Source organism: Haemorhous mexicanus, chromosome 9 (genome assembly GCF_027477595.1).
Source record: "Haemorhous mexicanus isolate bHaeMex1 chromosome 9, bHaeMex1.pri, whole genome shotgun sequence".
In the NCBI taxonomy this organism is placed as follows: Eukaryota; Metazoa; Chordata; class Aves; order Passeriformes; family Fringillidae; genus Haemorhous; species Haemorhous mexicanus.
Genome location: NC_082349.1, coordinates 10,938,445 through 10,962,203, shown reverse-complemented (window position 1 = coordinate 10,962,203; position 23,759 = coordinate 10,938,445). Strand labels below are relative to the sequence as shown.

Sequence of the window (23,759 nt, the reverse complement as noted above, 5' to 3'; positions counted from 1 at the left end):
TTTTCAGCAATCTATGGGCTAGTCAGCACTGTTTGGCAGTTCAGAACCCTTGGGCCAGATTTGCTGCTGACTCTGGTAGTTACCAGTGGGCCATGATGCAGCCTCTAAATAACATTCCTGCTTGAGCTTCCAGGCATCTTCCAGCTGCACATGAATGACTGTTTCTGAGCTCTTACATTAGTGTAAGGTTTACGTAGAGGCCTTAACTAATGGTGCATAACATTTGAGAAGACAATGCGTTGTGGCAGGTAAAGGGATGTGGAACTGCTGCAGCAGCTGTGAAAAGAAGGGATGGCAGAGAATGCTTCAGGAAAGCTTTGCAAATGCCAATTTCACTGTCTTTGGATGCAAACTCCTGTGCATGGCAATAAAAATCATCATCTGGTGTTAGCACTGATTTGGAGGCTGTGTCCTTACCAGTTACAGTGCAGAGCAGCAGGAAAACTCTGAACTGAAATGCTTACCATCTCTTCTGCCTCCTCTTGCTCTAGGAAAATGCCTCTGTCCCCAGCACATGCTCGTGTGCAGGCAGATGGTGGGTGTCTTCCCTAGAGCACACTGAGAAGCAGTTGGTGATGCCTTTATTAGGGAAGAATTCATAATGAGAAATCTTATCCAAGAGGCAGCAGAACTCTGTGGGCTTATCATCCTTTCAGCATAGGTTTTAATGTTGGAAGTTTGGTTTTGTTCAAATCTGTGTGGGAGCACATGAAAGAGAGGTCTTGCTGCTCCCCCAGAACATGCCCAGACTTACTGGCACCTGGTGTATCTAGACCTGTACTATTGCAATGTCATTGGCAGGGGTGGTGCTGGTCCAGACAGAAAAGCTGCTAAGATGATTTAAAGTCTAGTAGTCCTGTCTTTGGCATACCTACTTCTGTGTCAGGGCATCTACTTATCTGATTCCAGTGCTGCAAGAAGCATTTCTTTATTTTGATTTTTCACTCATTTTAGCAGTCAGCTGATGCACATGTCTTCAGAGAAAGGGATTAAATCCCAGGAGAAAACACCATTAAGAGTCACAAGAGAAAACAATTCTCTCTGGCTGTTCTACTATGCTATCTTTGACAGCCTTTCTCACATGGGGAGCAGCAGCTGGACCTTTGTCCCTGCAAACCTGTTCCTTTAGTTACTTGGTGCTTACTTTCACAGTCCATTCCTGAAAACTGAAGCTCGTCAACAAATGAGATTGATTGCATCTCTTCTCCATAGCTGGCTTCTCTCTGCTGCTGTGTTACATGTTAGGAGTCTTTTCTCAACAGCAAAAAAGCTGGAGCTCATTTCCTATCCTGATGTCCATGCAAAATGACATGGAGAGGATTGAGGCATGCTGTGGGTATTGCTGTTTGGATAACACAAAAGCTGAGCTGCAAATTCTAGGCCTAGCCAGGTCCTTGTGCTCCGCTGTCCTTCAGATCTCTTTCCAGGACCTCTCTTTTCCTTCCAGCTCCAACGCTGAACATTAGAGCAGTGCTAATCAGCTGCCCTTGTCCTAGGAAGCTGGCAGCTTTCTGTAGAGTTCAGCCACCTGCTGAAAAGGGAACTCGAAGGAAAGTTTGCCCCCCCCTTGCTGCCAGCATCAGTCTGAACAGTGGGCTCAGCTGGTGAAGAATTATTTCAATTAGTCTTCCACAGAACTGTCTTATCTCTCTTTCAAGGCCGCTGTTGAAACAAGCACATTTTACCATGGGGTCTCTGCCTGTAGCACCTAGTAACTGGCATGGTTTAACATGCTCCAGCTCTACCATTGTCAGTTTTTGGCATGCTGTGTCTCTGCACCACTGTCAGGAATCCAGCACTCCCCTGCCATGCTGGACAATCACCTGGTGCAAAGAAATGTGCTGGTTATTCACAGCTGGGACACAACCTATGGCCTCTCTAGCTGTCTACACCCCATTGGTCTCTGTCTCTGGGAACTGTGTGAGTTCTTGGCTTTGCAGAGGCAGCACCCAGGGTTTTGGGGTAAGGAGTTGTTCCAGCAGGATCAGGATTGAGGTCCCAGGGCTGATGGGCTGCTGGGCTGCTGAGTGCACTAATCCAGCAGTGCCCATGGCTGCTGTGCCTGGGAGGAGGTGGGGGTTCTGCATATCTGCAACGGGGCATTGAGAGATGTTGTTAGCTGAGGGGTCCAAGGGGGGAGGCTGGGTGTGGGGGGCTGCCCACTGCCCCCAGCCACCAGCAGCTCTGCCCTGCCCTGCCCACTGCCCCTCGCTGCAGGCACGGCAGGGAAAAGCAGCTCCGACCTCCTGCCCACGGCTGTGTGGCGCCAGCATCTGTTGCCATGACGACAGGGTGTCACACCTGCAGAGCCGCCATTCTGGGTACCAATTTGCGAGCCCTGTGCCGGATTTGTCAGATCATTGGTGAGGCGTGTAACCCCCCGGTCACCTTGCTGGGAGGGGGATGATCTGTGTTAAGCATCCAACCAGGCATCAGCTGGTAGACATGGGAGTGACACCAATTTAAAGTAGACAGGATTTTACACCACAAGCCTATTGCGTGTTGTAGCCTCGTGAGACAAGAAACAAAGACCCATTCGTTTCCACATGGGGGCAAAGCCCAGCCATCTGGACTCCTCCCCCAAGTAGGTACTGAAAAGCAGTACGTGTGGCACCACCAGCCTCACTGCAGGCTCTGGCCACCCAGGCTGAGATGACCCCTCTGTGCTCCATCACTGCGAGGCACAGGGAGCCCAGCTCACCCTCTGCTGGGGGTTGCTCTTCTTTAGCTAAAGATTTATGGCTGTTTACAAAGCATACAGTAGCCAAACCACCTGAGGGAGGGCCCAGAGCCAGACTGTCATCTCTAGCGCTGCTATTTTGAGTGTGAGTTTGCAGCAGCAGCTGTCAGCTTCACGAACGTGTCCTTTTCCTGTTTCAGATTCTGTACAATAGCCAGAGTGTGGAGGTGGACGGCCACTCGATGAAGAAGCTCATCAGTGACCTCCAGCCGGACACGGACTATTCCTTTGTGCTAATGAACCGTGGGAGCAGTGCAGGGGGGCTCCAGCACCTCGTCTCAATCCGCACTGCTCCTGATGTCCTGCAAAGCAAACCCATCGCCACAAACAAGTACATACAGGAAGGAAAATTCACACTAACTCTTCCCAAAGTGCAGACCACTGTGCCAGTTCGGTAGGTGCCATTCCTGGGTGGAGAAGTCAGGGTCTGGGGCTAGGGGTGGGGAGAGAAAGACAGGGCAGACTCTGCCAACATGTGGATTTTGTAACCTGGGAGTGAATTTCCAAGCAGGCTGTGATACAGAGGCAGGCATTTACCCATAATATGGATCATGATCTTGGCTCTTTCTGAGCAAATATTGATGTGTAATAAAATTAAGACAATTCTCTGACAGTTTACCCTCACCCTGGTGGGTATGCTCCAGATGCTACCGGCAAAAATACAGTTGAGGATCAGGAGGGACTTTCTCTGACACTGTATAATATCCTTTAAATAAATAATGCCTAAAGCCTCGAGGAGATTAAAAAAGCGAGTTTGTGGAAGTCTTATTCGTTACTGTGGTATCCTTGAGCTGAAGCACAATTTCCCCAGGGTTCTTGCTACAATCCGATTATATAAATGTCCTTCTCACAGCTCCTACACCACCCTCTGGAACCCAGTCTGTAGATCTTCATTATCCTAATGAGTGGTAATGGCAGTATTCTCCTCTCTGGTGCAGCTGGAAACCAGCCTTTTCCTTTCTGAGCTCTTTTGCTGTTTAAAGGCCGGGGAATGGAGTAGGTCATCCTTGAATCATGCAGCACACATTATTTGGTGACTTGCCAAATGGTCAGGGAGACCATTGGGAGATCTGCCAATGGTCAGGGAGCCTGAGATGGCTCAGGGTCCAGTGTCTACACTTCCTTCCTTCTTTCCCAGGTGGTACTACATCGTGGTTGTGCCAGCAGACCAGAGCACCAGCACCCTGACTGCTCGGTGGCGGACGCCTGATGAGATGGAGCTGGACCAGGTAGGAGCCTGCAGCAGCTGCCTGGCTGGAAGTGGTTCCCAAACAGCCCAGCACACTTTGCCCAGGCCTCCTGGGAGCGATAACACAGGTGCAGGATGCACATCAGAGATGGGGGCTGTGGGATGGGTGCCCCCTCAGGCTTTATATTCATGACTCTATGTAGGAAGGAGGCTGGAGTCAAGCTAAGGAGGAGCCACCTCCCAGAATGTGCCCTCTTAGGAGACCACACTTGAGTGTCTAAGAGCTCTGGCCAGATCCTGTTACAGGTTGTACAGTCCTTGCAGCCTTTTTCAGATGAAATGACCATGCTGATATTGAAAACAAGCTAGGAGAGAAAACTATTGGTTTCAGTTTATTAAGCATTTTTTGTCAGGAGACTTTTCCCTCTCTGGACAGGACCTAAGCCTGCAGTGTAGATAAAGAATTTATTCTTGTATCTAACAAAACCCACAAAGCTCCCTTCACACCTGCTTGTTCAAGACTTTGAGCATTCACCAGCCATTACCCCAAGATGCAGCTTGTCCTGTGCCAGGAGTGCTCTGACACCCGAGGCATGGAACATGTGCAGGTGTCAGGAGGCTCCCACCCAAGAGTTTGTGGGCTGTTTCTTCCCCACACACCACCACCCCCAAAGTGTGAAGGAAAAAGTCCAAGAAATCACACACAGAAAGATCCATTAAGATAACAAAGTTGCAAGCTTGAAGCACTCAGAAATGACAAACAGAAGCTGCAAGTCAGCTCTTGGCTTTATTGACATGATCACACAGTCGTTCTTGTGAGGTTCCAGCTCCACAATGTGTATTTGTGGTTCAGTTCTGCAAATGAAGCACAGCTGTGTGATGGAGAACCATCACCCTGCATATCTTCATTGCAGAAGTTTTCCAGCACCACAGATGTCACAAGGAAAAGAAGACCAGCATGAGGAATGTTGCTTTGGTTTTTGGCTTTAGATGGTTGAAAGCTTTCGAAAGAAATAGTTTCTGTCTCTGTCTCACCCAGCCTCAGGCAAATTATTTAAGCCAAAATTTTCATTAGCAGCCAGTGTCTTGCATATGTGATGTTTTTGAGTGCTCAGTTTGAGATCCTGGAGCTCTCTTTTGCAAAGCCTAAGCATCCCCAGCTGCAGAGAAAGTCAATAGGAGCTGGATACAGTCAGTGCTATAAAGAAAATACTAAGTTTTCTTGAAAAACAAAACAAGCTGATGTCTTTTCAATTTGACATTCAAACTTAGTGGACTTTTTTTTACATTAATGTTTCAGTGTTTCTGTTCTTAATCTGTAAAATTGAGATAATCACTTTTATCTTGACTCATATATGTGTTTGGAAGATAAGATCATTAATGTTTGTGAAGTACTTGTAATAGTATTGTGATCACCACTATAGAAAAGCCCATGAGGAAATTATTAATTTTGTCTTCAGAGCTGGATTTGAATAGTAAGCAATAAACAAGGCCTCAGGCTGCATAATGCAAAGAAGAAAACAAAATGTGGAATATCTGCTCTTTGATTAAGCACTGTCTGTCCTGTGTATTGAACAAAGCAGGGACTTACAGAAAAGATATTCTGTGACTCTGCAGTCAGGGGTGCAGCACAATGCACGTACATAAGACAGCTGAAGTAATTTTGCACAGGCAGTATTAATTTTCTAATTTTTCAGGATCTGAACTTTGCAGGCCTAGCAGTTTTCTGATGCAGTTTTTTGCTGTGCATTACATGTATAAGTGGCAGAAGCCTCCAACAACCTTAACCACAGCTAGAGCCCTGTGGTTTTGTGTACATGCACATAGAGCTGCACTTTCTGCTCCAAAGAGCTCAGCTGTAATCTCAGCCAGATGCAAGAGATGGGTGTAGGAAGCAAACTCCACACTCCAAAAACTATCTTTCTGCTTTTCCCCCTCGGGATTTCAGTGACATTTGTGAAACTAAGATTTCTCCAGCCTCTTTTTTTTATTTCCTTCTTTTTTTCTTTTTTTTTTCTTTTTTTTTTTTCTGGTGATACTATAATGACAAGGTACAGTTTTCCTAAATTGCTTCTATGTGAGTACTGATAAGAGGACAAGGATGGACTGTCAAGGGGATAGAGTAAGGGGTTTCTTACCCAGCTTCTCCTCCTCAGGGGGAGTAAGCCCAGCTCAGCAGTGTGACTTTGTGTGCACATCACCATCCCTAGCCCTCTGATGTTCCCTATCTGCCCTGACCATGTTGCCTTGATAAATTTCTGTATGAAATGTATTTCATCCCTCCTTCCTCATTTTGAATTAGAATTTCTCTTCCAAACTTGTTCATTTTTATTCATTGGAAAAAAATAGCTTTAACCATTTGAGAGTCATTCTTAGCAGTGCAATTGGATTTTTGTGCATTATATCCTTTTTCATTAACTTGTGGCTATGAAAATTGCCATTTTTACTCTGAACATTCCATGAAATCTGTTACCATTCTGTGTGGTTTAAACAAAGCTCTGCCTGCAGCACAGCAGCAGGTGAGATACAGGGGCCCTGGCAGAAGGAAAAGACACAGCAAATGTCACTTTTTCCCTGAACATTGGCATCAGCTGTAATTCACATCCAGTGTCTGTAGAGAGTGTGAGTTGCTGTCCAGACCAATAATTAGGCCACAGAACATGACTTGGTTCTCTCACAGCCCATTGAGATACATGACTCAGGGGGGCAGTCACAGCCAGGCTATCTCAGCCCTAACATTTACCATGTCAGCTTCCCAGGACTCAGGACGCTTCCGAAGTTGAGATCCTGGTGGAGGTTCTTGCAGTGAGGTTCTGTGGCAGATGCCCCAGCAATGCCTAAATGGATAATCCTTGCCTCTGGCTCCTCAGTACTACCAGATACAAATCAAACCCAGTTACCTTCTCCTCCCTTCCCTTCACCCCTGCCGAGTGCTACAGCCAGGAAGGTGACAGTGTAAGGTGGTGTCGTGCTGTCAGCAATAGTGATGGCACTTTGTTTGTCCCCAGCTGCTGGAGGCCATAAGCCAGGGGAGTCAAAGCAGGCGGCAGCGACGCCAGGCAGACAGACTCAAGCCCTACATTGCTGCTCAAGTGGATGTGCTGCCTGAGACCTTCACCCTGGGGGATGAGAAGAACTACAAAGGTTTCTACAACAAGCCTCTGTCTCAAGACCTGAGCTATCGCTGCTTCGTGCTGGCCTCGCTGGAGGATGGGGACACGGTAAGGACTTTCTGGGGGGCACAGCCTGTTCTGGCAGAGCTGAGCTGGGCTCAGTGCAGGCAGTGAGCAATTGCTGCAAGGCAGGATGACAGCATTTTCTGTGAAGGAAGGAGGGAGGCTGCATCGCTGGCCTGAAGGAGCGGAGGCAGCCGTGGGAATTGACTTGATAAATGGTGTTTTTGGAGGGAAATGGCACCGTGTGCTCCGCATAGCAGATGAGTGCGGAGGACAGTGTCAACACACACGTTCTGCACAAGCTCAGTTCTGGTTTGCAGGGCTGTGCTCAGAGCCTTGGCACATGGCTGGGATGGGTTCTCATTCTGCTTTGGTTCAAGTGTCTGTAGAAAACAGTCCACAAAATCCTACCCTGCACAGTGACCACTGAGACTCTGCAGTGAACAGGGTGTTCTCCCTGCAAACCTGCCCTCACAGGCATTTCCCTGCCCAGAATTTCACTTTGAGATGACACGCGGAGAAGCAAACCTGTCTTCCCATCAGCAGGGCAAAGGTGCACACTTGCTGCTGCGTGGGGATTCCTGCTCCTGCGTATCTCCCTGCTGGAAAGCAGCACTCCTGGGCATGGGAGAGGCTAGTGAAGCAAGCAAGGAGCAGCACTGCAAGAGCTGGACATCAATGCCCAGGGCAGGAGTGGTGGTGGCGGCAGTAGCAGCAGCCAGTGTGTAAATAATGGAAATAATAGAGATGCGCCGAATCCTTTGGTTGGATCCCAAGCTGTGGCTTCCTTCCTCAGCTCATTTGTTTGTAATGGCTAATTAGGGCTGGTCAGGTTCTTCATTACTCATCCAGCTGACGTGTTCTTGTGGCAAGATGTGCACACCGCTGAGGGAAAAAGAGTCACAGAGTAACAACAAGGTAAGGCAGAGGCCTTGAGATGCTATCCTGACAATCCCTTTCAAGAAGAGGTGACCTTAACTGGTTGATCCCAACTATAATCATCATCTCCTCACTAGCATGGACCTGCCACAGCCCTCTAGTAAGCCACCGGCCGGCAGTAGAGCTCCTACAAACCTCCTGTATACCCTGGTCCTACAGAGCACCTTTCTGCATCCCCTGCTGCATCACATCCACTTTCATCTGGAGCATGAAGCACTCTGTCCGAGGCTGTGCACTGTCTCCCCCACCCAGCTCCTCTGAAATTGCTTGCTCTCTAAGTGTCAGCAGGAGAGCATTAGATAGCCCTTCTTCAAAGGCAGAGGGAATGTGGTTTAAACACTGTCTCTGGGAGCAGGGGCATCTGCATCTCTCAGTCTGCCTTTGGAAATGCCACTGAGATAACAGTCCTTCTGATCTCTTCTGCCTGACTTCCCTTGGAAGGCAGCTCATCCAGAGTGTGTCTGAAAAAGTATGAATCTCTGCCCCTTAGACAAAGCTTTGGAGATGGTCACACCTTGCTGCACACCTGAGCATGTGCTCCTTCCCTCCCCCACCACCGATGCACCTTGACCTTCCTGGGGAGTACCAGGAAAAGCCTTTTTGCTCCCTCACAGAGCAGTCCCTTGCCCAAGAAAGGGGAGTCACAGGCTTTCTTGTCTGCGCCATGCTCAGAGCTGTAGCTGGCTCCCTGCCCTGTTGTTTGCACTGGACACAGGGGTGTAGGAACAGTCTGATGGGTTGCAGTGGTCCTGTGCAGACATCCTCTAAGAACAGCATTAAACCAGGACCTGGCAGCTATTTCAGTTATTGAAACAGGGTCTTGTAGGGCTGAAAGGTTTCACAAAGTGCCAACCACCCCCCACACTTCTTTCCCAGACAGTGGCACCTCTCCTGATAAGTCTGACGAGAGCAGCTAGGATGCTGAACTAGTGCATGCTGCCAGAAGGATGTCCCAGATAAGAGCATTTCCTGTACTCCACACATGTTTGAAACCAGCCTGGCTGGGATCAAGGGTACCTGTGAGAGTAAATCAAGATGTGCATTTGTGTGACACCAGCAGGCTTGATTCTTCCCTTTCTTCTCCTCACATATGTGAAGACATGAAGTGCTCGTTTAAACTCCAGCCTTAAAGCAAGAGATTTATAGATCCACAGTCACCTCTTCTATGACCAAAACCTTCTATGGCAGGAGCAGAGCTTTCTGACTCCTTAATGCCTGGCAGCAGGTGCTGCTCAAAAGCCACAGGCACGGAACTGATACAGCTCTGGCCCTCTCTAATAGGTAGAAAGGATTTGTTTTTGCAGCATTTAACCCTTCTGACCCAACAGTGCTGCACTGTGAGGGTGCAGCACAGCTCCATAAGCCTGAGGAACAGCAGCAGAACACCAGGTGTGGTGTCATTTTTCTGCAGGAAGGGTTTGGGTCTCTGCTGATTCTGTCTAGAAAGCTGTCCCTTCAGGTTATAAATCACTGGGCTGCCACATTGCAGAAAGGAAAGGAACCAGTACGAATGAGCCTCTTTCTAAGGTGTGTTTATCAAAGACATCAGGTAGAAAATGTTCCTGTCATTTCATTCCTTTAAGAAAACCCGCCTCGCCCAGCAGGGGTTTTCCTAATATAACTCTATCCTGAAGAGATGTGTTGATATCAGCACAGCAGGTATTGTAAACCACTTAGGAATCATCAGCCAGCCTTGTTGTGCCATTGTTTGGGATTCAAAAGCTTGTGATTTGTCTCCAAGAAAGTCCAGGGCTGGCAAGTGGCACTTAGCTGGGCTTCTTGAGTTTTGCACCTCCAGGTCAGGTTTGTCAGCCATGAAGTTGCTGGCACTGAAACTGTTTCACACCAGCAGAGTTGCTGGCACCCAGAGTGTGTCAGGCCTGGCAGAAACTGTTGCCACAGCATGACCTACACTGATGGCAAGGGAGGGAGTTTTGTGACCATTCTCTGCTAGCCAGCAGCAAGGGGAAACCTCAGCATTTCAGGGACGTAGCTGTTGCTGTAGCATAATGGATGCTTGCTTTTCTCTCCCTCTCCTGCCTGTGCTGTTCAGAAGAGATATGCAGCCAGCCCCTACTCGGATGAGATCGTGATGGAAGTGGCATCAGCGAAGCAGCAGGATGAACCAGAGATGCTGTGGGTGATGGGACCCGTCCTGGCTGTGATATTAATCATCATCATTGTCATTGCCATACTTCTCTTCAAAAGGTGAGATCCAGTCTGGGACATGGCAGTTATGGCAGGAGCACCAGAGGTGCTGGCACCTTCAGGGCCTTCCTTGTAACCTCCAGGTACAGGGTGCTCTGACAGACAGTCCTTGGCGGTCATGGGGAGGAGAAGGGTCTCTACCTGGCACAGCAGAAGGCTCCTTTGTAAGAGCAGAAGGGCTGGGTATGCAGAAGGTAGTGAACATCAGCCCCAGGACACAGCTGCTGTGGACTGTGGAAGCACATGAACAGTGGGACAGAAGAGAGCAGCTTTGTCCCTAAAGCCAGTGTGACTGCTCTCTCGTCACAACTTGGATTGGCAGCCTTGGGAACTTCTCTAGTACTGGTTCTCTGTAGAAATTGCCCACTTGATGTGTGGGAGCTGCCCCCTCTCCTGTGAATTTTGATTGAAGAGCCTGACCTTGGTGGTGAGAACAGGGCATGGATGTGCCAGGCTGAAATCAGAGTGGAGCTCTCTTCTTAGGGCCTCTCAGTCCTGGCTGCTGGATCAGGACCACCCTCACACTGTGCTCCCTGTGGGAGCAGACACCTCCTTTTGCCTGTCAGAGCAGTCCTGCTCCAGTTGTAACTGTAGCATGTGATGATTGTTCATCCTCTGGAGGAGCCATGGGTTGCATTTGCATGTGTTCATGTAGCCTGTTCAATTACAGTAGGTCATTCTCTATCAGCTCAGCTCTGAGGTTCTGCTCCTCCTGGGCTCTCTATTTACATACGTCTCTCTAGCTGGGGGAGGGAGCTGCCTTTGTTGTCTGATTGAATGGAGTTCTGCTGTGCATGTGCAGTCAGTGCCTTTCTGTGTCAGTGATCATCTCCTTTCTTCTGTTCCTGCTTTTCCCTGGATCTAGTAAGCAAGAAAGGTATGAATCCATTTTATCTTTTTGTTGTTTTCCTAAAATTTCAAGTCTATTTCCCTTTTTAAAAATCAAGACGGAAGCTACTAAGGGGCATCTTTGTTTTTGGGAGTCTGGAGCATGCCAGCCTTAGGAGTTTACAAAGACTTTGTTTCCTCAAAGGTATCAGCCTCCTAGCAGTTGTCAGCCTCTCACAGCTCTCAGGGAGAAGTTCCAGCATAAAGACTTCCCAGATTGCTTTTGCAATTAAATTAAAAATCAAAAAACACTGACAAAACCAGCAGTTATAGGGGTTCCTTTGTTTTCTCAGTCACTTCAGACTGAGAGGTGTTCCCTCAAGAATGCAGGTGCATTCCTGCAGTCTCTAATGAGGAAGCTTTGAGAGAATACTGGGCAACTGTAAGAAACAGCATGTTTGCTGATCTTTAATGAGAGAAAATGGCACTAGAGGGGATTTCTATACCAGGGCTCCGTAGAAGATATTCCCACCTTGCCTTAGCTTTGCCTTGTCCATGAGTCGTGTGGGTGGAGCACCAGGAAGCACCAGCCTGCAGTGCCCAGACCTGACACACGTGTCCCTGCTGCATCCTCACCCACGGGGGAGCAGCATATCCTCTTCCAGCACCACCCATGTGCCCAGAGTGATGCTGTGGTTTTGGCTGTCCAGCCTCTCTGTGGGGGCATTTTCTCCCAAAGGTATCTGTGTGTAATATTCACAATGGCCACTCTGTAATGGGAATGAATTGAAGCTGAGCAGCAGTGGGTAGCTTGGGATCTGGAGGATGGTTTAGGAGTTTCCCTGACTGGGCTAATGAGGCAGAGATAAAGTTGAATCATGTTAATCCCTGACTGCTCTCTCATCACAACTTGGATTGGCAGTCCGTTTGCTGTGCCCATTCCCCAAAAAAGATGGCCCAGTTTGCTTGAGGACTGGTACACAGCAGCACATTGCACACCCTTCTGTGCTCCTGATAGGAGGCTTATTTGTTGGCTGTGTATTCTCCATTCTTTCTATCAATGCTCTCAGTCCTTCAGCTCTTATGTCTTGGTCCAGGCAGCTGGAAGGCTGCTGAGATGCCTCAGAGTAGGGTAAGACTCACAAGCTGGTTCTCTCCATTGAACAGCTCCAGTGTTTGCTGCAGCCTCAGGCTGCAGATGGAGCTCACAGGCTGGGCCACACAAGGAACACACACAGGTTTCACTCATGATTGATGCACTATGTTTTTTCTCTAAGTGCCTCTCATTAGTGGCAGCCCAGCATGCCCAGCCTCTGATGGAAGTGCAAGTGCCCTGTGCCTGTGAGAGCATTTGGGATCATGCATAGTTCAGGGTCATTACTATCCAGGGATGCAGCTGCCTTTGTGCAGAACCTGGCAGCCCTTCAGTGTGCTTCCAAGGGCCTCACAAGGAGGACCAAAGCAGAGACTGATTGTTACCATTTGCAGGCTGGTAAATGTGCTAGCATTTGTGTACAGCAGTGTTGCAGCTCCCTCTCTTCCAGGAAACATCAGGTCAGCAGAGGAGTTCAGGCAAAATCCATTTGGGGACTGTAGCCAAAAGACAAAGCCTCTGTGTATTCCTGCATGCTCAGTCTGTTGGCCAGGTGCCAGGGTGAGAACAGGTTCAGAAGAGAGAACTGCTGAGCCGCTTCTGCTCAACACCCTTCTCCAGCCCTTGGATGTAGCCACCATATTTGTAATCTAGAGCTAGAAGTGGGACCTAGAGATTCACTAGAAACTCTTCTTGCAGTATTATATTTTCCTTAATATTCACTTGTCCACTTTTTGATTGGATCTGTCCCTGCTTTGCCTGTGAATTCCAGCAAGAGCCTGAGGTGGTGGCATCGCTTTAGGCATAAATATAGCATGAAGAGACAACATTGTATTTTATTGTTCCATTAATACACGCCTTGGGTGCCTTCAACCATTCAAGACATGTATTAATGGCCCAATAAAACACACCCTGAAGAGCCTTTACACTATTATATTACAGCATTCTATATTTAAATATTTCTAATACTTGAAAAAAAGTTTTATTATATCCTTCCACTACAGGAAATAGTTCCTAGAGACAGTAAGAGGAAACAGCATCTTGCATCTATCTGCATTTTCTGTAATAAATACTATGCAGAATACCATAGTTCAAAACTGCCTCACTAATCAAACATCTGACTTTGCTTATATATAATCTTTCCTGTTTTATAGATGGGAAATTGGCGTCACGGAAGATGATATGACTTACCCAGAGCCCCAGGAGCCTGGGATGCTCCTGGCTGTCTGGGACACAGGGACCCAGACTCCTTCCTAGGGTGATTCTTGCCAGTCTCTGCCAGAACTCACCTGCTTCTCTCTGCCCTCTCTGTCCACAGGAAAAGGGCACATTCCCCCTCTTCCAAGGATGAGCACTCCATTGGCCTGAAGGACTCACTCTTGGCCCACTCATCTGACCCAGTTGAGATGAGGCGGCTCAACTACCAGACTCCAGGTAAGGAGCAGCTCATCCCCTTGAATCCCACTTCCTCTGGTTCCCCTTCTCCATGTCCCCATGCCAGAGGCAGAGTTGCAGTCCTTCCCACCCTCCAGGAGATCCACACCTTCTCAGTCACAGCGACACAGAGTGGGCTTTAGACCAAGCATGTCCAAGTATCTGCTCTCTGGGTTGCAAATCCTTCTGCCTGGCCCTGTCACTGCAGGCCCATGAGGCTGGGGAACCTGGATGGGGCTGGCCTGTTGTGTGGTGTGTGTCAGACACGCTGTGAAGCTCATTACACTTGTCCTGAGTGGGAGGAGCCTCCATGCAGTTGGGAATGTCCACCTGAGATGTTCCCAGGTGCTGAACTGGCTTCACCCTGGCTGAGCTTCAGTGCTGAGCACAACTGGTGCAGTATTGGCCACATGGGCTGCACCTGGAGCAGTCAGGAGGTACATAGAGCTCTTACACTGCTGAGGGTGTCCCAGCAGCTTCATTCTGGGATCTTTGGTGAGCTGACTCTCCTGCTCTGCTCAGCTAAGGGTCAAGAGAAGAGATACCTGCAGACTACAGTGATCTGCAGCCAGTGCTGGGGCCCACTGAAGAACTCTGCTGATCACGGTGGTCTCAGTGCAGAGGATGATAGTTCAGTAAAAGCCATTCTCTGCATGCTGCTTTCACTGGCCTGGGATGCCTCAGGCTGTAGCTTTGCCAGCTCATGGAGGAAACTGTACTTCACACTGCAGAAAGGTCTTGTGCTGCTGCTTTGTGTCTGCACGTCTCTGATGGCACAGAAAGCACAGTACCTGTCATTGTAGTGATCAGAGACAGGCTCTGCCCTGACTCATTCAGAGCCTTTCAGAGAGTCCAAGTCCTAGATGAACTGAGGGAGCACTTGGGCTTTTGTGATGGAGGGAGCAGTTCAGCAGCAAATGAGGCACATACAGTTCTCTTCTAACTTGCAGCTCCTCCTGGTCTCTAACCTACTTTCCTTTTCCTCCTGCTGCTCATTCATCTAAGAGCTTTCATCTAATAGGAGAGTTTTGAAGGGGCCATTTCCTGATGTAAAACTGCTGTGTCTGGCAGGGGGGGCAAGAACAGCCTTTCCTGTTGCCACTCACAGCAGTCTGGCTCACATCTGGGGAGTGCTACACCTGCATTTATTTTTCTGTGCCAGGGCAGCTGTCAGGAGTCTGTAGTTAGTGCATCTCCAGGCAGAACCAGTGGCAGATCTCACGTGTGGGCAGCAGCAGAGCTGGCACATTAATTGGTCACAGCCCGCACAGGATGGTGTCACAGCATGGGAGGAAAATGCTGTGGGGAGCAAGGAAGGCACGTGTGCCAGAGGAAGAACATCTCAACAGGCAGATCACCAGGAGCACCACTGAGGAGGGGGGTCACACACAGTCAGCAACAGCATGCAGCTTCTTTGTTAAACAGGGCTGCTCCAGGACAGCTGTGCGTGGGGACTGGCCTCTGTGACATGTCTCCATGTGGACACAAAACCCATTTTTGCTGTGTGCTTGTGGTTTGCATTGTGTGAAGAATTGTGACAAGTTGGGCTTGCATCTGCTCCCACCTTCAGAGAGGTCAGGGTGTTTGCAGCAAGGATGTCCTTTGCTAGGCCTGTAGCAAGGTTCAAGAGCTGCCATCAGAAAGAGAGGGAGCCAGGAAATTTCTCTTTCCTGTCTGTGAGTGAGGATAAGCCAAAGATGCTGCCCATTTGTAAGTTTGCAGAGCTCTCTGGAGAGACAAAACCAAGCCAGAGTGCACAGTTCACTCGAGACAGCAGCAGGACCCTGGGATACTGCCAGACACTGCTCCCCCACCAAGAGACAGCACTCTGTCCTCCTCCCCTTCTCCCTGCTGCATCCCTTGTGAGTTTCTGAGGAGTGGAAGCGGGTGTGGTGCAGCTTGAAGTGACTGTTCCACGCCTGACGAGCTTGTCCTCATTAATGAGGCGCATGGAAGCCACCAAGCCCAGTGGGCCGAAGCTGTTGCCCCTGTCACCTGATGGAGGTCGAGGCAGTGCTGTGAGGATGCATTGACAAGAGGTGCTGGCCACCAGCCCTGGTAGTTGGTCTCCCTGCTGGAGCTTGCTGAGCAGGGAAAACTTGTTTAATGCATAATTAATTGGTCTACTGTTATTAAATATTAAGCTTTTCATTTTTGTGGGTTTTACTTCAGACGAGGGTTATTCCCCACTGCTGGCCTCCCTGTACCAATGTACTGCTGTGCCAAATCACTGAGAGGATACAGGACTGGGCAGTGTCCCAGTACACCACAAAGGAGACTGAGTTGTGCTGATGAGCTGTGAGTGAGCTGGAGGATCAGGGGCACTGAGCAGAGGTGGCTGGGGCTCAGTTCAGTCCCCCTGGCCATCGAGTAGCACAGATGCCCCCTGTACCTGCCATCTACTGGCCCTTGCAGGCTTCCCTGGGGTATAGGGCTGGGGCCAGGGGTGTGCAGTGAGAAATGTAGCTCATTGTCACATGACAGCCTGTGGACTCTCTCCCTTGCAAGTAGCTCCAGCTCCAGGTGTTTGCCGGTGTCAGGGGACAGCACTGGCCAGAGCCAGCAGCCTGCTGTGTAACAGCCAGTTGCAGAGCAGCCCCAGGGCCCAGCAGTCAGTCCTATGGTGGAAGGAAGCTCCTGTTGCTGTGGTATATATGGTGCTTTCCTTTTCATCTTCATCTTGTTGTCTTTCCATCTCTGAACCTCTGCAATGATGACTAAAGGCTAATGGGATTTCTGTTCTTGCCCCATTTCTTTGCAGGTGCCAGTGTCCCCTGTTGCCCGAATATCTCAAGTTAGTTTTAACTCCTGTTTTTATCTTTCAACACCTTTTGCTTTTTCTTTCCCTTTCTCTCTCATATCTGTATTTTTTGTTTCAATGTCATGAAGATCACCGTCACTCACAGCAGACTGTAAAATGGCAGTGATTCACTTTCTGACATGTGTGGGGCCAGGCTCGGTACTGCTCGCACGGCACTACAGCAGCTCACTGCAGGACAGTGCAGAAGGGAAGGTCCTGAGTGATGGGCTGCCAGGAGGCCTCTGCAGCCTTTTCCCTGCTCTCCAGCCTCCTGCCCCCTCAGAGTGGTAGGCCAGGCTCTGCCATGGTGCCAGGCCTGCAGCTGGCCGTGCATGGGGACTGATAACCTTGGCCATTCTGGAGGGAGTGACCAGCTAAAAATCCGAAATGTACAAACTGAAGGGGGCTCTTCAGTGGTTGAACACACTCTCTTCCTACCTTGGGCAGACTGGTTTCTCTAGGCTGGGTCACCTCTGTCACAGACAGAACACGTGATGGTCTCTGGGCAGCCTGAGTTTGGTCTGCTTCGCAGTGTGGGTACCAGAATCCCGGGCACAAAGGAGGCACTGACTGCTCTAGCAGCTTGGATGGAGTAGTACCAGCCTGCAGAAAAAAAGTGCCCCCTTATCTCTTGTCTTCTGAGCTTCAAGTTCATCCTCAAACAACCATAAAAGCATGGCCACCCTGCTCTGGGATGTACAGGCATCTATGTATGCACACAGGAACAGGAGAAGTATGTAGGATAAATACTTCCCCTGGGAGCAGAGCCAAGGGCTTTGCCATGTGTGTCCCTGCAGGCATTGTGAGACCTCTGAGCTCTTCTAGCCTTGTGGCGAGCTCACTGTCCTCCTGCAAGAGCAGTTGGAAGAGCTTGTGGAAGTCCTGGCAGTGTGTACAAATCTCCATCTTGCCCTGCACTGTCAGTGGCTGTTTTTCTAGGTTCACAATAATGGGATTCCTGCCACCTCTTTTTCCCCACCTGCTCTTGCGGCTCTTTTGTTGCTGCAGTACTTCTCTGGCTGGCAAAACACAAGTTTGAAGAGACCACCTTGTGTTTCTCAGTGGAGATGAGGCTCTGCAGCTCTGCTGTGGTCCATGGCTCTGCTGTACTACGTACATAACCATGTTGGAAGAAGCACATACTGTGACTGTGTTTCAGTCTCTTTGTCCTTCCTGTCCCACACTTCTGTCTTGGTGCCACACTGTGCTCATCATTCAGTTGCTCATGAGTGGCAGCTCTGCAAAGGCTGCTCCTGAGCTACAGCCTCAGAGTTCTGGTATGAGTGAGGAATTTGTGCCAAAACCAGCGTCATCTCTGTCCCTTTGAGGGCTTGCTCAGCTACCTCGGGGATCCTGATGGGTGAAATGGCAAACAGGACCATCCGCAGGAGGACCTCAGCACAAGGCAGAATAGGGGTATTTCCTTCCACCTGTCTGTGTGTTCTCAGGCCATCCATGGATAGCTGTGCACTGCCAAGCAAAGGCAGGATGAGTGTGTGTTGTATCGGGTCTTGCTGCGTGCAGTGATGGCAGATGTTTTATGCAGAGGTCTGAGGTGTAGCACATCCGTGTTATCACCTTGTGACTTGTCACCACCGTGTAAAATGTGTGTACCCAGCCTGGAGACTGCTCCATCACCTCTGTGGCCCATCACTGCCATCTGTGGCAGTGTTCAGCCTCCTGAGCAATTGAGAAGCTTCTGGCTGTGCTCCAGCCTGTCTCCCTGGGTATGAGTCAACAGCTTCAGCCTATTAATAATCATCATTACCCATGTGGGGTTTCTGGGAAACCCATAGAGCAGCCGATGGAGTCACGAGCCTTGGGATTTGGATGACGTGTTTCACAATCACGTTCCTGCCAGTTCAACAGCTCAGCACCAGAGAAGGAGGTTGTGATGGTTAAGCTCTGAGTCCCAGGGCCTCAGGAGGGCTCCTCCCAATCCCACGTGCACACCCCCACAGTACCTGTCCCCTGTGTGGGATCTGTGGGATCCCTTCCTCTGGGCCTTTCTGCTGAGCAGGGCTTTAGCTGTGCCCAGGATGCGTGTTAATGTTGCATCCCTGGTTTAGGCAGGGCAAGACTTCTGCCATGGCTTAAGGTGCATCCCAGCTCACAGCAGCCTCCCAGAAGCTGCTGGAGGGCACCTCGCTGCCCATGGTGCCTTGCATGAGCCAGCCCAGAGGAGCTGGATTTTGGGCCCTGGAGCGGGCTCTGTCTCTGGAGCATCACTGAAGAGATTTGCAGCTGTGAGCAGAGCTGCTTCTCAGCTCTCAGAACGCTGTGCAATGTCCTACTAGGGAATCAGCCATTCTTCTGTGAGGCCCTTTACATCCTTCTCTAATGCCCCTGGGACTCTGACAGCATCTGCCTACCCAAAAAGCTGTGCACCTGCGCTGCAGAGGTTTCACTGCAGGTCTGGCAGAGTTTCTTTGTGGCTAATGCCATTGTTAGGGGTAAGCAAGAGGATCGGCCTAAGCCCTCGGTGGCGGGAGCACCAGTGTGTTCAACTTCAGCCCATGCGGGAGCTCGGGAGGCACAGTGACAGCAGTGACAGCGTATCCTCGGCCTGTTCCTGCCAGGGGCTGTCTGAGCCCTGCCCGCTGCGTGGCCTGCTCAGTGTGCCCGTGGCTGCACTGTCCGAGCATGCTCACCCGGTCATGCCCATTCTGCACATCACCTTTGTGTTCTGTCCACGCCCCGCGTGCTCCGGGACCGTGTGCCGCATGCCCTCAGCTTCCCTCCATCCCGCCCGGCACTTCCATGGTCACACGTGTCCGCCTCGCACCCACCTCCTGGGTTTGCTGTGCACATGCTCTTGCTGAGCCTTCCTCGGCCGTGCAGAGCTGTAACTGTTCTCCTCTCCCTCCTCCCTCCTTGTCTCGCTTGCAGGCATGCGTGACCACCCCCCCATCCCCGTGAGCGACCTCGCTGACAACATCGAGCGGCTCAAGGCCAACGATGGGCTGAAGTTCTCCCAGGAGTACGAGGTGAGCCTGAGAGCGGGACGGGCAGCAGGATGCAGTGGTGCTGGCCAGGGCCCCAGCAGAGAGGGCCTGGTGAAAGCTGAGCTGTGTCTCCCCTGCAGCAGTGCTGCGTGGTCAGTCCCCACGCCAGCCCTGGGAGCCTGCCAGCTCTCCCTGCCAGCCCCACGGTGGTGGGAACTTGCCTTGAGCAGTTGAAGCATGGCTGGTACAGGGAGAAAGCCTTGCAGGAGAATGCCCAGCAGCCTGCCATGCTGCCACCGTGGTTATGGTCTTAGGAGTGAATGGGAGCTCATGTCTGCCTACCTGGAACTGCCACTGATTACTTTGTTCTGCTCTGTGAGGGCTGCACTCCATCCTGGCTGGATGATGTATTTTGGTCTGCAGTATGCTGTGCCCATTCACTTCCATCTGTGTTCAAAGCTTTGCTCTCTGCACCATCCTCTGATGCCAGCAAACATGAGTTGTGAGTTTTCATTCCTGCTTTCACCATCTAATCTCCTACTGGACTGTGCTGGCATTAGCCTGTGCCATTCAGCATCAGTGCCCATAGAAACTCTGCTAGTGTCCCACTGCCCTGGAGTAGTCCAAGCTCCCCTCCCTACACAGAGCTTTCTGTGCCTGTGACCTGCAGTCATGAGCTGCAAACCTGCCTGCCCTTCTGGATCATGCTCCCACTGTTATCCATGTCTCTGGTGCAGCCCTGGGTAGGTACTGTCTGCATCCACCACCTTGCTGCCTTTGCTCACACACATAGGCATGTGCTGGGTGTTTGGGGAACCCCTCCCCTGCACCTCTCTCAGCCCAGCTCCCTCCAGCCCTGCCCTGTCCTCCCTGAGAACAACTTGCCAAAGGGAGGTAATTTGGAGGGAAAGGGCCTGACCTACCTGAGGGCTGCCTCACCTTTTTCAGCACTCTCCAGGCTGCGTGATTAAGTTGCAACTGTTTAAAATTGGGAAAAGTTCCTCTGCAGCCATGAGAGCAGGAATGGCAGGATGATGTTTTGCTGTGCTTATATGCAGAGCCCTCTTGGGCTGCAGGGGACTTGTAAATAAACCCCCCACTAGTATTAAAGAGGGAATAAATTTGGGAAGTGTTCTTTGCATGTGTTATCACTTCTGTTTGAATTGTTATCTGCCTGTGCCTGTGGCCACCCCTTCCTGCACCGTACCTACACTGATTTATGAGATGAGATCAGAGCATTTGCCCACAAGGTAGGATTATATATGCCAGGAAAGGGAAAGCAGATCTCTGTGTTGAGAAGGTAAGAGACGAATTCCATCTAGTTCAAAGGGTGTGCTGCATGTATCTGAGAAAGGCACAGAGCTCTGTTTTTGCTTTGGGATGCCAGGTGGAGGGTCTTGGCATCCCTCTGCATTTACTGTCTGAACCAGAGCGATGAGCTACAGCATTACACTGTGACTTGGGAAATGTTTAAAGGAAAAATATGCTTCCCTTGCAATTACCTGTGTGCTCATGTATGTCCTGCCAGTGGAGCCAAAGTGTGCAGTCATATCTGTCTGCCTTGGGCTTTTTGTTACCAGTCCAACTGAAATGTTAAGCAGGGCTGTCCACTCTGCTACAGGCAGGCTTTGGTTCTCTGCACGGTGGGGATTCAGCAAGATCCAGTGTCTCTGCACTCCCATCCTCACACTAGGCCTGTGCTCAGTAGAGCCTGCAGCATAATACTGAGCTGTGGGAACTGGTTTTGAAAAAAATGAGCATTAAATAAATTCTCTTAGCTGCTTTCATGAGCCTCTCTTCTCATTTCTCTTTCTTTAGAATATCATGGCTGGTTGAGAGCACCAATCAGTTGTACTTCTCATGTTGAAGCAGCTATTAAGTAGCTGATTGTTGCCCATAATTTTTTTCCCTCTGGATTCTGCTGTGTTTGACTCCTCATCATCAGAAAATTGCTGAACATGACAGGCTTGTAGAGTGTTTGACACTAGGACAGACCCAAAAGTAGAAGGGGTTGCACCTTGTTGGCATGTGGGGATCAGTGCAATCACTTCCCATTTGAAATGCCAGTGAGAAGAATCCTGGACTGAGTTTGAAGAGAGCAGCAGCTGCTGTGCAGGACTGCTGTGGCAGCGGGTGTGCTCTCACCCTGGTCCCTGTGTGTGTGGTTTGGCAGGGCAGCAGCTCCCTTTGATAGGAGGGCTGCAGGGCAGGACAGGCGTGGCGTGTGCTGCTGACTAAGGAGATCTGCAGAGTGGGTGTGGAAAGAGCAGAGGTGGGAGGGGAGCAGGCTGAGCGGGCCCTGTGGGAGCCTGAGACAGGAACCACACCTCAGCACATGCTTGCGTTTGCAGTAAGCATTGATACAGCCCCAGTGTTCATCCGGGGACTCTGTGAGCCCCAGACCTTACGTAGAGCTGAGTGCTGACCCAGTGCTTTGAGAAGTGAAGGCCCTGACCCTGTTCCCCATGGTATAATGGTGCTGCCAGAATGGGCATAGCACAGCTGAGCAGGGAGACACAAGGGAGAAAGGCATGGCAGGTGAGCCCCCAAGGCCCATTTGCTGTTTGATTGTGCTTTGAAATAGTTGCATTTTAAGTGTTTTTGTAGAGCAGCCTGTCAGCCTAACATCTCTGTGGGGTGCAGGGCTGTTTATAGATGGCTCACATTCCAGGAGCAGTGGCACCACAGGCAGAGAGCAAATATTTAACAGCACTTTTAACCATTGAGGCCAGCTGGCCTAGCGCCATCAGTCTGGCACTTGCCTCGGCTGTGCAAGCAATAGCACGGTAACCTAGACACAGGTGACATGAAACAAGACCTGTCAGCACCTCCCCACATGCCTGGGAAGAGGGCGGGAAGGATGGCAGAGATTTCTCACAGCCGTCTGACCTCTATTCCCACAGGTGAGAGAACAAATAATATTGCTCACACCAGCGTGCCAGCCCGCGTGGCCATGCAGCCCATGTGACAAAGCCAGCACAGAGCAAGCTATGGGCTGGCTGCAGTGAGCAGGCTCATGGGCTGTGGGTTAGCCCTCACCCCTGGCCCCTGAGAGCCATCCCAGCTGTAGCTCCTGGTACCCCTGGTGCAGCAGGAGAGGCTGAAATGCAGTTGCTGGGAGCTGAGCCGTCTGCAGGCACAGTTCACTGCTGCCATCTGCTCTGGCACAGGGCAGAGCACAGCCCCAGCACACTGTACAGGCAGGCAGCAAGCCGGGGAGCAGGGCACAAGGGTCTGGCAGCTGCTTCTGGCCTGGCTGCACCGGGAGAGTATTTCATTTTTAGTGAACAGTGAAAGCTACAGCGAATTTACAGTGTGGGATTAATGGAATTAGATAAGTAGAAGGAAGGCTGAGCCCCCTGACTGTGGATGTGCTGTGATGGCAGACGCTGTCGCTGTGTTGGAGCTCCTCCTGTGGGCACCTTCCCACGCTGCAGCCTGTGCTCTCGGGGCAGGATCCTGCCCTGGGACAAACTGGTCTGAACACAGGCACCACATCTCACACTCTTGCTGTGGGATCCACCAAGCTGAGCATTGCTATCTCCTTTGGTGCTGTTAGCAAACACGGGACAGCCTGGCTCCAACCAGTGCTGGTTCCTGCTCTGTTTTAGTGCTCTAGATTCTGCATCACCTTCCCAGGAGATTTTTTTCCTTACTCCTTTCCAAACTGCATCCTAAGGCTATTGCCCCTCATGTCCATCTAGTGTATGGTCCCCAGGAGCAGAGCAGGTGATGAGAGCCAGGCAGTGTGGCACTGCCTGGCTTGTTAGTTCTTAGTAATCTTTAGGTTGTGTGAGATTTCACTGTGCTCCTGCTTCCTAGTGTGGTAGGGAGGCTGCAAACCTTTCCTCACACTTTTCTGTGGAGAGAAGCACTGGTGGTTTGTCCAAACCCTGCATTCACTTCCATCTCCTGTAAGGCCCCTGAGGACACTGCCCCTCCCGTGCCTGCAGCCCTGGCAAGGCAGGTTAGGTAGCAGCAGAGGTGCTTGGGTCCCTGGGGCCAGTGAGCCCAGGAGGATCCAGGTGGCACCCAGGGAGCCCTGGTTTAATGGCATGCCTGGTTTAATGGCTCATTGGGAAGCTGCCTGGCAGGCACAGGGCGCTCACGTTCCGGTAATAGGAATAATAAGGCTGAAGTGCTGCCAGCCATTGATTCAGAGGCACATTATGTCCTCATTTGAGGCGTGGTGCAGATTGACAGTGGTCAATGCTCCTGCTAATGTGGTTGATTGCACAGGAGGACAGGAAGCACTCACTGCCTGTGCATCTTCCTGTCCCCGTGCCCTTGTGCAGCTCCCTGAGCTGCTGTGCTGCCCCAGGGCACTGCCTGCCTGGGCTCTCCACTCCTGCCAGCAGCAGAGGCAGCAGCAGGGCCTCAGCATGCAGAGAGGTTTTGGAACTGCAC

The 23,759-nt window shown here is 50.6% G+C and overlaps 1 protein-coding gene across 7 annotated transcripts in view; it reads left to right on the top strand.

Moving 5' to 3' along the window:
* The window catches only part of PTPRF (protein tyrosine phosphatase receptor type F), a 375,952-nt gene that overhangs the window by 330,208 nt on the left and 21,985 nt on the right, over positions 1 to 23,759 (top strand). For all 7 annotated transcript variants that reach the window (XM_059854008.1, XM_059854014.1, XM_059854010.1 and 4 more), the window contains 6 exons: positions 2,881 to 3,134; positions 3,879 to 3,969; positions 6,938 to 7,150; positions 10,098 to 10,252; positions 13,492 to 13,607; positions 19,297 to 19,394. In XM_059854008.1, the coding sequence (XP_059709991.1) occupies positions 2,881 to 3,134; positions 3,879 to 3,969; positions 6,938 to 7,150; positions 10,098 to 10,252; positions 13,492 to 13,607; positions 19,297 to 19,394 (927 nt within the window). The remainder of the gene's footprint in view (positions 1 to 2,880; positions 3,135 to 3,878; positions 3,970 to 6,937; positions 7,151 to 10,097; positions 10,253 to 13,491; positions 13,608 to 19,296; positions 19,395 to 23,759) is intronic.